The sequence below is a fragment of the Pocillopora damicornis genome, chromosome 5 (genome assembly GCF_964200805.1).
Source record: "Pocillopora damicornis chromosome 5, jaPocDami1.2, whole genome shotgun sequence".
NCBI lineage: Eukaryota > Metazoa > Cnidaria > Anthozoa > Scleractinia > Pocilloporidae > Pocillopora > Pocillopora damicornis.
In genome coordinates this window covers 16,543,209-16,557,034 of record NC_142674.1, presented here as the reverse complement: position 1 = coordinate 16,557,034, position 13,826 = coordinate 16,543,209, and the positions used below count along the sequence as shown (strand labels likewise).

The 13,826-nt window shown below is 37.7% G+C and overlaps 2 protein-coding genes across 2 annotated transcripts in view; both read right to left on the bottom strand.

The window, feature by feature from the left end:
* Nucleotides 1–2,064: 2,064 nt before the first annotated feature.
* Nucleotides 2,065–7,936, bottom strand: LOC149045661 (uncharacterized). The gene is made up of 8 exons (XM_089207407.1): nt 7,579–7,936; nt 6,888–7,072; nt 6,541–6,660; nt 5,990–6,066; nt 5,556–5,596; nt 5,037–5,133; nt 4,600–4,696; nt 2,065–4,117 (listed from the first exon to the last, which is right to left on the bottom strand). Exons 1-8 carry the CDS (start codon nt 7,733–7,735, stop codon nt 2,573–2,575), a joined length of 2,319 nt encoding a protein of 772 aa, XP_089063533.1. The 5' UTR covers nt 7,736–7,936; the 3' UTR covers nt 2,065–2,572.
* A 936-nt stretch (nt 7,937–8,872) lies between these two features.
* Nucleotides 8,873–13,826, bottom strand: part of LOC149045660 (protein sidekick-1-like) — a 51,220-nt gene continuing 46,266 nt past the window's right edge. Inside the window, exons 8-12 of the mRNA XM_089205938.1 lie at nt 13,055–13,327; nt 10,862–11,143; nt 10,291–10,398; nt 9,905–9,932; nt 8,873–9,068 (exon numbers count right to left, since the gene is read on the bottom strand). Of these exons, the coding sequence (XP_089062064.1) occupies nt 8,873–9,068; nt 9,905–9,932; nt 10,291–10,398; nt 10,862–11,143; nt 13,055–13,327 (887 nt within the window). The remainder of the gene's footprint in view (nt 9,069–9,904; nt 9,933–10,290; nt 10,399–10,861; nt 11,144–13,054; nt 13,328–13,826) is intronic.

The window sequence follows — 13,826 nt, the reverse complement described above, 5'->3', positions numbered from 1 at the left end:
TTTCCTTTTTCGCCGCCTCAGTTATTGCTGACTTCTCTATTTATACAGTCACAGTGAACCACTGCTTTCTTTTGCATTTTTGGCTTCTTTCAGCTGACTTTTCCGTACAATTAGGAGGAAAAACCTCAAGATGAATATGTCTAACCTTTATTTTAAAATGCGTCATGCTTGAATATCAAATAAGACCACATTAAACATCTCACAAATTGAGGACGCCACAAAAATGGCTGATTGGTAATTAAATGGCTTATATTTTGGTATTATAGCACCCAAGACCTTTCAAGTTTATTTATATTTTCTTCATTGAGATTAATTTTACAAGATACGGATAGAAAAATGATCCATTTTCCAATATTGGCTTCTTGGAAATGTTTGCATTATTACGATAAGTTGCGATGCCAATCGCCCTATTGAAAGTTTATCAAATGATTATTTCTTAACTCTTCACCAAGGTAGAGTTAACTAGTGGTCGATATTTACCGAGCTGCCAAGCGGAGATGTAAATATCTACCCCTAGCCACCGGCACTTAGATGAATATTTGTTTTTGTATATAATTTAATATTGTGAGATAAAATAATACAAAAAGATGATTTTGAATAATTTATTTCTGTAATAATCACAACATTTTTGGGCGCAAATCCCCTGGAGGTGAATGGAGAAGGATGTGCGGAGTAACGTTTTAGTGACTACTTTCGGGTTCCTTATATCTATATATGGATCGACATATGTCAGATTTTCGGGAGATTCAAATAAAAAAGAAATTTAAATTTAATTTCGTGTGCAGAAATTTAAAAACCCTATCTAAACGATAAATACTTCCTTATAAGCATATTGAACAGTCAAATAGATAAATACTGAAAAAAAGGCAAACACCAAAATTTTTGAGATCGACATCAGTCCCCACCGATCTTTTGATCAACGATCGTGGTTTTATTTCACTCTAATTTAAAGGACACTCCCTGTCTAAGAAAAAAATTGTTGTCTTAGCCCAGCCTTGAACTGGGAGAGAAATGTGAAGTTTAATATCATCCAATAATATTCAGTAAAACAAGACTGAGGGGCATATGAAAAGTCATTTACATAAATTCTGAACAAAACAAGTCATGAAACAACCGCTTGTGGCACTCTGGATTCAAAGACCAGAGAGTCAGGGACTCAGAATTTATGAGCGCTACTTGTTTTCTATCAGATAGATTAATGATGAACTAAGCCACGCCGAAATTCCCTCGTTTATTTTGTCAAAGGCCCTGCTCATGTCAAAAAACACAGCGACAGACAGTAAGAAAATAACTGCCGTTGCCTATTTCTCTAAAAATCATAGCACAGTACTTCTCACGATGAAAGTTGAAGCAATGGGTTAGGCAATGTCAGCGTTATATGTAAGTGCTCGTGAAAAAAAAAATGAAAAATGACTGAGTGAGAATCCATTATTATATTAGCTCGTCTGTGTTTCTTGAAAACGCCATCTATTGCTTGATTAAACTCGACATATTTGCTGACATAGTGCACCAGGAAGGCACGATTAGTGTCAACAATATTCAAACACAATATCCCGAGACGCCAAAATGCCTGAAACTGTGGAGATAAAAAGTGAAAAATAATGCTTCCTCGGCACTTGGAATATCTGCCTTAGGCTAACTTCTGCACTAAGAATCATCACAATGGGGTCATTTATGTTTCAAACTTCTAAAACACTTTTCTCAGACAATGATTAGAAGCAGTGATGTGAAATAACAACATTCAAGACTAATCAGCTTAATACCACCTATCTAATAAACAAATTGGAATAGAGAACGGTGAGTCAGTAGCTGTCTACAAAAAGGATAAAATGTATTGGGTTAATAAAGTTTTGAGGATATGCTACTCCTGGTTGCTAAGCGAGCGTAAGCTGGGAATAGAAAAATATATATACACTTATCAGAACTGACGCAGCGCCACTGGATTTTCGTCAATCTTACTCTTTGATGGAGGCCAGATGTCATTTTAGTTTATGGTATCCTTCAAATCTACAGTTAGATCCAGACCAGCAATTTTGCTGCAATGAATGGAGTAAGCGAAACGAGTTTAGCTTAAATAAGTTTATTGAAGCATTTATGGAGTGCTTTACAACAAGTAAATTATTCTTAATTAGATTAGGAAATATTACTTATACTAGGAACAACACTCACAAACTTACGCAGCATTTCTGACTTGATCAGTTATAAAAATTATCTTAACAGCAATTTCTTTTTTTTTTCTTTTTTTTGTCTCTATCAGCCTGCAGTCAATAACATCAACAAAGCACTGACAAGTGCACCAAGTGAATAAATGGTAAACTAAGAAATGCAAAAGTGAAGTAAATAAACAAGTTTTTTCTTTGAAGGAAATTCCACTTAACCTCCATTTATAAACTATGAAAATGGTTATCATCACTACCAAAGCATTACTAAAGTAAAAGTACGAAAAAACCTACGTCTTAAAATAAAAAACTATGAAATATTGAGGCTGAAATTCTCGAAATATAAACTACAAATTACTACAGAGTGTTATAAGACTACAACCTTAGAGGTTCAGCAATTCTGCTATTAAGCCTCAGTCCAGCACAAGAGGAGTTGCTTCAGATGACTCCTCGTCTTCGTCACTTCCAGTTTCGTCTATATCCGTAGCAGTAAGTTGATTACCGTCATACTCTTGTAAGCCAGCGTCTCCGTCAAAAAGGTCTACAGCATCACTTTGGTCGTCCATATAGTTTCCAAGATCGTCTTGTTCATCCTTCGTGTACTCTAGCTGGCAAGTCTTAGGTTCTTCTTCTGCTGCCTCCTTTTCAGATTGAACTGCTACAGCACCTTCATAACCAACGGTATTTTCAGGTTCACTTGTTACACCTTCGTCATTAGTTTGATTTTCTGGAGGGAAGACGAAATCACTGAGGCCTTCTTTTTCGATCAGAGGATTGTATTCTAAAGAATCAAGATCTTCCTCTTCGATCACACAAGGGAATGGTGAGGCATCGGGTTTGTTCGCCTCATTTGCGGAGCGTGCGAAAGAGGTAGGATCTTCTTTTTCAGTAACAGAAAGGCATTCTGTGGCTTCCAAATCTTCTTCCCCAAGTACAGGGGAGCATGCTGAGTTATTGGAATCTTCTTCCTCAACCACAAGGGGCCATGGTAGAGAATCAGAATCTTCTTCGTCAGTCACAAGGGGACATCCTGAAGCAGCTAGACCGTCTTTGTCCATCACCAGGGAGGATGGTAAAGGATCAATTTCTTCTTCCTCAATCGCAAGAGGGCACTCGGAGTCATCAACATCTTCTTCCTCGTTCTCGCTAAGGTATGGTAAAGTATCACTCTCCAAAGGGTACGCTTGGGCATCCATATCTTTCTTATCACTCTCAAAAGGGTATGCTGCGCAACCTTCTTCTTCTATTTTGATTCCGAGAGGGAAAGCTGTAGCACCATCGTCAATTCCAACCATAGAGGGATGTGCGGTAGCACCGTGCTTACCCACTTGACGGGCGAGATTTCCTGCAGCTGCCCCTTTGTCTTGTAAGTTAATAGCGAGGGGGAAAGCTGTAGCACCATCGTCAATTGCAACCACGAAGGGATGTGCAGTAGCACTGTGCTTACCCACTTCATGGGCGAGATTTGCTGCAGCTGCTCCTTTCTCTGGTACATTAATAGCGAAAGGGAAAACTGTAGCACCATCGTCAATTGCAACCACAAAGGGATGTGCAGCAGCACCGTGCTTACCCACTTCATGGGAGAGATTTGCTGTAGCTGCCCCTTTCTCTGGTACGTTAATAGCGAAAGGGAAAGCTTGAGCACCATCGTTTATAGCAATCACAAAGGGATGTGCCGTAGCACCGTGTTCACCCACTTCACTGTAGGGATCCGTTGCAGGTGCTCCTTCGTCTCCTGCGTTAATTCCAAGAGGGAAAGCTGTAGCATCATCGTCCACTGCAACCAGAAAGGGATGTGCCGTAGCGCCGTGTTCACCCACTTCACCGATGGGATTTGCTGCAGCTGCTCCAAGCTCGTCCGGTCCTACATCTTCTGGGTTTGCAACAGCTCCACGGTCATCGACAAAGTTGTACTTATCCTGATCATACTTGTCATCGTCAAAGATATCTACATATGTCTATGAAAAAGATTAGAAGGTAATCAAGAACTGCAGGAGTTAATAAAACTTGAACGAATGAATTTAAAAAATTCAACAAAGAAATTCCAAAAATGAGTCACTAAAAAGAAAAAAAAGAGCAGATCAGATATCAATCACAAAGACAAGAACCATTAGTACTTGCATGAATTGAACGTCAGGTATGGTCTTCCTTTCTGTCAAAGTTTTCCAAAACTGTTATTTTAAGATCTGTTCCGTTCTTTCTTGTGTGTAGACAACAGAGGGAAAATAAGGATGGTCCAGACTGACATAACGTAACCACACTTGCATATGTTTAAAAGTAACATTGGCTCATGATGAAACTGAATTTACAAATTGTAAGCGGCTGGGTAGTTAATGCGTTTTGACATCACATTGACGTGAAAAGAAATTCGCAATTGACTTGATAGGATACAAATTTCAATTTCTGAAGTATATACTGAATTAGACGCTGTATGGCAAACCTTTGTTTTAATATATGTATCCATTGTTTGGTAGAGCTTCACAAAGTGTGGCCGGTTGGCGCTTTCGTATTTCCAGCAGTTTAACATCACCGCGTATCTATAGAAAAACACAGGGACATATGATCACAGTAATTCTGTGGTAGGCATTAATATTGCGAGTAGCAAAGTGGAGAAACCACAACTAGTTACAAAAATAACTGAAATGCTAAGTTTATCTCATTACATTGCAGCTCAAACAAATTCTGTGATGAAAAACCCATCGTATTCTTTATTTGACTCAATAACTTTTCATTTTAATTTTTGTAGTGACAAGATAAAATTAATTTCTTAGGAAGGCTACTTATTCAGAGCGAGTGTATCAAAAACACCTGACCACAGCAGCAATCGATATTGCTTTTGACTCATATAACATTCCACACAGAGGAAACAACACTTACAAACTGTCGTCGATATGTTCAGGCTTTGGCAGACGATAACCTTCTTCGATATTTTTCATTGTCGTGGATTGAGACCATCCTTCGTAAGGAATGCCTCCTGTGGAAAAATAATGTTTTTTTCTGTTTTTCAGAAAAGCATACTTTTTTTTGTTGTAATCACTTTCATTCCTCTCAGCGCGATCGAAATGATTCTTCTGAGAAAACGACAATTGATTGCTGAAACACATTTTGGTTTTACATCAGATGAAAGAGTACTGTAAAAAAATACAAATTTAAGTGTAGCGATGGATTTAAGGCTTTTCAATTATGTACTAAATACAGTTCTACTTAAACTTAAGCTTTATGTCAAGTTGTTATGCATCGTCATAATTTTATTTATCAGCGACATTGAGTATTGCTTCTACTTCTCTATTGTAGAATGCTCTTTTGTCCGCTCGGTATCACTCATCAGTTAGTAATTATGCGTGCAATTTCGGCAGGTATATTTCCTGAATATAAAGTAACAAATAAGTTAAGTACCGACAGTGAAGATTTCATACAAGACGATGCCGTAGGACCACCTGTCAAAGAAATGGAAGGATGACGATATATCTCAACTGGGGTAGAAAGATAATAATTACTCGGATACTTGGGATGTTTAGAAACATGCCATCAAGATATAATCAACCCCCCTGAGAGAAAACGCCATATTTATTAGTTTAATTATCCACTCATCCTTTCATCCGTCTTTTCTTGTTCTAATCAGAATTTGGATATTGCTCGTTAAACTCAATATTCATATAAAGTCTCAAACTACAGCTGTAACCTCAGCTGTTTTCCAGCTTGACGTTTCCTAATGACCCTCTAATCAATAGAGCACTGAATATTCTAGTTTCCCTCGCTACGTTAAGGTAGAATCGTAAAAAATATTCACTTATGGAATATATGTAGATAATAACCAATACAGTACGTACACATCGCTTTTGGTTGACAGCTGTTCCACATGTCCAAAGAGAATCTCGGGTGCAGTCCATTTGATTGGGATACATCCCTGGATGAGTAACCAAAATATTATAAACATCTGAAATCTAAAGAGGCTTGTATACAGCTCCTACAATAATTTGCATATAAGATTAAAACCGTGATGTGAGGATTCACGATAAAGTCAACAGCAGTAGACACCTTTGAACAAATTCTATGAAAACAATTCACACACTCCTTTTGCTTTAAATCTCCTGTGTTACTTCGCCCTTCGAGTTTGTATCTTTGTTATTCGGAGAACGATATCTCTTCCGGCTTTCTTATTTCCTGTGTTCATCCCTTAGGTACATTTTTTTTTTCTGTGAAAGTTTCGATACGCTTAGAATGGCTCCCCATTGAAGGGAAATATGTTTTGCAGTAAGACTGTACAACTGAAAAGAAATGTTTGTAAGGACAGTAATATTTTAATTCTTCACGTTTTTATCTTCCATGCCAGCAGCCCCAAAACCAATTGACTAAATGATGAAAAAATTCTGAAAATTACCCTCTTGGCATTTCCTGGGCCGTATTTGAAATCCTGATAACAGAGCCCAAAGTCAGTCAACTTGCAGACACGATGCTCATCAAGAAGGATGTTACGAGCTGCAAGATCGCGATGAATTACCTGAAATCAAAAAAAATAATGATATAATCTGCTAAAAGGAACGTTGATAAACTACATAAAATAAAAAAATAAGGTATAGGTAGAAAGTTTAACATCATGCTTATTTCAGACCATTTCTCTAATGTGCTGGATATTTTTTAGCCGTACAGAGTATTCTTCTCACGATTTGCAAGTCATGCCATTTTAACACATGCAGGACCATAACCCGGAAGAGTTTGAGCACTTACCCCTCTGGACGCGAGGAAAGTCATACCATGTGCGATCTGTTTAGCAAACAGCACCATGTCATACGTTGTCAAGTGGTCGACCCCTCCGACCCCATGATGATATTGGTCGAAAACCCCCCTGGATTTTCTGAGATAGCCCAGCAAGTCACCTCGCCACAGGTACTCCATAATAAGTATCGGCTGAGCTAAGAGGGAAACACAAGAAAATTATTATATGGCAAGCAGTGCAGAAGTTCCAAAATGTGTTTGAAATGTACATGCTTTATCTATTTATACATTAGGTTATATCTGTAATGAATCAAAGCACAGACAGAGGTGGTAAGTAAAAGAAGAAAACACGCAGATAGAAAATAGACGGACTCATACGGCAGATAGAAATCTACAGACAGACAGACAGACAGATAAACGGAGAGAGAAAAACAGAGATGACTGATAAATAGACAAAGACTTGCCATCTTAAGTTAAAGTTTTTATCACAATTAGCATGTAGATTTTAAAGCTAAAATCTTCCAAGTAATATTCCCTACATACAGTGCGAAGTAAATTTCTTTAAAACAGTCAAAAAAATGAAATAACCATCGAGTTAGTACCCCATCTTAGCAATACTGATAAAAGTAATGGTACCAGTGGTTGACCTCAGAGATGTTTTTATCGTTACTGTGAATTAGCTGATTATGATCATAACAATTACCTCCAACTGTAACACAACCAATGAACTTAACAACATTTTCATGGCCCTCCCTTCCAAAGAGTTTTAATAACTCGATCTCTCTCAACAGGGCTTTCCTTCCTTTCTCTCCGGAGATTGCTAAGAAACCACAAAAAAAATGAAATAAACAAACAAACATTGCATATCAAGAGAGACACAATTAATTATGTGGTAAACATCCACATCTAGAGATGTTGTATATTTGGTTTTAAACTATCAGCGCAAATTGCATTTGGTTTGCATTTAAAAAAAGATAAATTACGTTTTCTAAACCCCATAAAATCCATACTTGTCAAAAAAATGTCAGTTGGTGGTCCTGTTTAATTGTATTGAACATGAAATTTCCAAAATAGATTCATCTTCGTTGAAAAATTTATTTCCCAAGGAAGAGCAATCGTTATTAACTAGGTAAGCTCATTGAACCGCGCGATTGTCTACAGACAACTCACAAAAGTACAGAAGCGATTAAGCCAGGAAATCGCACCTGTTATAACACCTAATCGGTCGAAGAGATATTTGAGACAATTTTTTAAGATACACTCTGTTTGTGCCTTCTTGTTTCCTTCCGTTCACATGCTACCTAATCCTTGCTTTTATCTTATTAAAATGTTATATAAATTCATAAGCATTTCCAGAGTTATTGTAAATTCATTTGACTCTGTAAGCTTGTTAAAGTCGAACCTGTATTTAGCGGTCACGCGCGGGGATGGTTGACCGTTTAATATAGGTTCCACTGAATAGGGGGTGTTATCGATAAAGACGGGCATAAGGCTAAGTTTCTAAGTTTCTAAGTTTCTTTGAGGTCACATGACATGATTTCCCATCAAAAGTTTCTAAGCGGGCAACTTTGCAAAATATACGACGTCAGAAGGTTATAGGTGAACAGCGGGTGACTTGTGGTGGAGTGAAAGTAGTGACATTTTTAGTATTGTAGTATTTTCCGCTTTTATACGCTTTAATGCAATTTAATCAATAAATTTCCATTTGTCTCCACAGCTGCTTATACTCTAAATGATAACCGTGTTCTGTTATATGTTCGTTGCGTTATGTGACAAATTACCTGACGACTGGTCCCTCGGGGAACCCTTCGCTACTTATTTGACATGCCAGCTGGTAAATCATTTTAACAGCGCATAGCTTTTAAACTATCAATTTTATATATCAGATAGGTTAATTAAGCGAGTTCTAAGAGAAATGCTCTCTATGAAGATGAAAAACATTGAAAATTGATTAAGGATAGATGAATTAAGCTTTCAGTTAAAAAAGATCTAACAAATTACTTACGTAGGTAGCACTTGACAGCAACTGTGCGATTTCCAGGTCTGCCACGGGAACGACCCAGTAGCGCTCGCCACACTGAACCAAATGCCCCTTTGCCAATATGCTCACGAAGGTTCAGGCGGTCAGCTGCAATCTCCCATCCATCTGTGTTTACGTTCAGCTGATCCATCTCAACTTCATCTTCCCCTTCACTGAATAATTGCAGATGAAAACAAGACTTTAACCTATCTATCTTTTCCTTCTTTGAATCTGGTTTAGCGTAACGTGGTAAAGATATCTTCTATATCTCCACTTTAATTTTTGTTCTTTTCATTTCATTTTTCATTTCATTTCCGGGTGCTTCAGAACTTGTGACATTTGGATACCAATTTACTGAACCTGTTTTTTCGACTCATCGACCCAGAGAGGAGATTTTATTGAAAAAAAAAAAAAAAGATTGAATAAACCTCTCATGAAGATAACCTAGCGCCGACTGTGTTTTTCGGCATTTTACGTCAGATAAATATCGTGTCCCTTCGCGAGAAATGAAATACTAACCAAAACCATCCGAAGTATTGTCTACAATCGATATATCGAGTGGTATTTTAAATTTGTCTACAAGACTCTGAGTGTATTTTAACTGTAGTTTCTGTTACAAAGAGTGACGAAGGGTCAAAGCTTCTCTTCTTCTTTACAAGTATGCCACCCACAACTCAGCGTACTGGTAACAAAAAAAAAGATACTAAACAAGATGTCAAAACAAGTGAAGGACGGACGAATCCAAAATAGAAAGAATGTTAGGAAACATTTGACTGCCATTTGATAAGAACGGCGAAATCTGCCGCTGCTTCGAAAGGAAAAATCTTTTATTTTGGACCACGTGCTCTTGGTGATGAATAAAATCGGTCCAAACTGAAAAAAAATACTTTTTTGCTCAGCAGTGGCGCTTGTCATTACTCTACTGAGATCTATTCAAGAGTTAGAAACTTCGGAAATAACCACACGTTCAAACAGTGAGCATTAAAAAAAAAAGAAACAATTCACTTACTGCAGCCTGGGTGGCACCTCAGGTGGGGCTATTATCAAAGGAAATGTGGAAAGAGATGAAAGAAATCGTTTCGTTGTGAGTAAGGATGAGTCATTAACTAAGTTAAAGCTTGCGACTCAGAAACCACGTGTGACTTATATTTGACTCTGTTGTGAAACAACGAGAGAAGGAATATCATGGTGATTAGTTTCATATAATTTGTAACGTTTTTGTAATTTGATTAGTAATGGTCTTTGCCGGGACTGTAGAGGGACCTTCAAAATCAGTGCTGGAAATGCAGAATATGACCTGCTTAAAATAGCTCCTTCGTGCTCTAAAACACTGACGTATTAAATGCCACAATCTGCCATATGAAGACATTTTATTTTCGTATGGTAATATTTTACCTGTCTCACGGCGTTTTTTAATGTATGAAATGAACGCCAGTAGAAAAACGACAGCAGCCAAAGGTCCCCCAACATAGTACCACTCCAGTGAGCTGCTGGAGGGAGCCTCTGAATTTCGTGAAATACAATAACAGAAGAAGCTTAGTAGGAAAGTAATTTGCTGGTCGGCATTAAAAATAAAAATTAATATCACCAATTATCCAGATAGAGAGCTAACTTTTTTTGTTCCAACAATTTACGTTGTTCGTTGCTCGCGTTGGGTGGCCGGGAATAACCTTTGAGAAAACAGGCGCAGATGTGTTGATTTACAAAAACAGGCAGACAGAAAGAGAAAGATTGGTGAAAGAATTATAGAATATGTAGAATACGTACTGCTACTATTTAAAATTCGCTTTAAAACAGTTTTTTAAAATTTCTTTCAAATTTAATTCCTTTCAAATTTCTAGTTCCCAGATGACCAAAAAAGCACTGAAAAAGTTTCGGAGGAACACAAAAGGCGGACGTGTATTTTATAATAATAACCTTACATGGTTAATAACTGATATAATATGTAGTTCCTTAAACAACTTACCTTTGACATTTATTGTCACAACAGAGCGAGCCACATTTCCTAGCCTGTTATGTGCTTCACAAGAATATTCACCACTGTCCTCTTTCACAACACTAGTAAGAGCAATTTTACTCTTTTTCTCATCTAATCGGGTATCTATAATTGCTCTTTCTGTTATTGGGCCTCCATCTTTTTTCCACTTTATACTTATTGTTTCTTTGTTGACTTTGCAGGTCAATTCCAGGGCATCTCCTTTGGTAAGTGTTGGGTTTGTGTCTGTAACAACTTGAGCAGAGGCTTTTCCTACGTTGAAAAAGGGGCAATTCGTTAGAATGCTAGTGTCACATTAAAACTTCAAATGCATTGGAAACACTCCAAAAAAAAACATGGAAACGAAACGAGTCAAATGCGATCTTTTATAGGAATGCTTCGAACAGGTTGCTTTAGATGAAAAAAAAAGTGTTTCCTTGTGAGTTTCGTGAGGTTTCAAAAGAGTTTCAGAACAGGCTTGAAGCCCTTATGTTTTAAATTTCCTGGTTACACTTTCAACCGCCCCAGATCCTCCGCTGAACTTCTAAATTAAGGTCTTGATAATGTTCCATCTTCTCTTGTTCTTTCTTCTGCACCCTTGTGTCAAAAGGACATAAAAAGTGAGTCATGCAACACAAAGTTTCTTTCTTTTCCAGCTCTGTGGTAGCGGGTGTGATTTCAAGTGGATGATCGTCCGTCTAAATTCTAAAGTACTACAACAACTTCATTAGGTGGTTTCCCATCACTTCCTGGGAAGAGGGGACTTACTACATTTTGTCGAGTGGACTTACAATATTTTCTCAAGTTGACACTGTTAAATTTCCATGGAAAAATTGTGGATATCATCGACGGAACTAGAATCAAGAGCTGTTATGACAATTCAATCGATAGAGAATACTTCATGGAAAGTCTGTCCGTATGGTATTTTACGCACGAGTTGGTAGTATCGGAAATCGAACAGGTGTGCGCAGCGAACCAATGAGATTTCTGGTACAAACCGACTCGCTGTTTTCTCTTTCTCTTTTTGCTCTGCACACTTTCCATTTCGTAAAACTCTCCACAAAGGTTCCTCAGTCATCTTTTGTAATTAATTTGATCTAATAGACAGTCCTGTGAGCCGATTTTTATATTTCTACAATGCCAGTGAAGGATTAATAAGAATAACACGCTTTACGGGTTAAAAAGCACGATACGTGGTTCCTCACACGTAAAAAAAAGCGATATGCACCATTTGATCGGCTCTCGGCTTCTTGGACCAGCTTGAGAAGAAAATTTTATTTCATTCTATTTCAGCGTGTAAATCTGTAAATCTTGACTCTGTGATATTCTCCATCCTCATTGGCTGAGTCACATTATGAGTTACAAAGCCATAAATCAACTTTGTGGAGAGATCTAAGAGAATTGAAGGTGCAGGGGAATTCTTTCGAATGCTTAATCGCTATTCAACCTCCGATTTCGGTCACGGATAGAAGCGTATTCGCTTTATTTAATTAGTTTCCTCTGTTTAAGTTTTGTTGTTAAATATAGAGAATACCAATTATGAATCGTATGTAACTTTGGCTTTTGCGTCTTGCTTCGTTTTTGCTTTCTTCTGAGATTCTGGATTTCTCCGTCTCGGAAGTCTCTTCTTCAGATTTTTCCAGCGTGGGAGAACATTGCATATTGTCAAGTATTTCAAACCAATCAACTCTCTATAGCACCATCACCTGTCCTTTTTCCTTGGCGTTTCTTTCCTACCCAGATCTACGCAGTTCTTTGCGTTTGTAATCATAAAGTTCCAAGGACATTAGTGTTAAGCGCTGGTATCATCCGTTTTTTGAAGGTCAGACCCCGGTCGTTTGAAGGGTAGATAACACTATCCACAAAATAAAACTCTATCTGGTGGATAACGCTTTAGGTTTTACTATCACACATTGACCGGATAAATATTTAACTGTTAGATAGCGTGATCTGCCTTCTCTACAAATGGGCCAAGTTTGCCTAAATTCTCTCTGCACTACTGCCTTTTCTCAGTCGCCATTGCCCATGGATTTACAAGTTCATTTTTCTGTCTGAATTTCTTCTCTCCCTATTTCTGTTCTTCATCTTCAACGTTATCATCGTCATTATCAACGTCATCATCGTCGTCGTTACCATCATCATCATCATCATCATTCTTATCAATATCATTATAACTGAACTTACCATAAACACGCAGAGTTGCTGAGGAACTGGTTGTGTTTGCTTTGTTTTTTGCTGCACACCTATAACTCCCATTCAACCCGTTCGTGACACTTGGCGAAACTAGGAATGATTCTTCTTCGTGATCGGTTTGATTGATACCAGATGGCAGGTCACCATTATTAAAAGTCCAGACGAAGGTTGGGGTTGGAATACCTGAGGCCACGCAACTTAAGTTTACAGGGTATCCTTCGGTAACAGATTTGCTTTTCGGAGGCTGAATGATCTGGGGAGAGACTTGAAGTAAAAAGATCACCTAGCTAAACAAATGGTCGCATTTTCCATTCTAAACCCCTCTCCCCCCTCCCTTATCCAACCCTAAATTAACTAGTTTCAAAATAAAAGAAAACTACGTTATTGCCAAGTCTATTTTTAATCCAAGTTTTTTTTTTAAATTAGTTTTCTTCACTTTTGATATAGGAAGGTATAAGTCAGCCCAATGTGACATCAAAACATTTTTTTTATTTCCTTAAAAGATTTCCTATCTTAGCAACAGCTCATGAGGTAACAATTTAGTTACCTATTTATTAATTTCTTCGTCATTTTCTTACTGGTTGTTAGGTGTAATATCAACACCCCGTGCCACCATGTTTAAGAGTACCAGTTTCTCTAAGTTCAAACTACGCATTTACTTTGAAGAATAGCCAAATAGTAATGGTTAAAAGGTTTGCATTCCATGAAAAGATTACGTTAAATCTGTCATTTTAAACGCTCAGATCGTCAGCTGTAGCAGGAG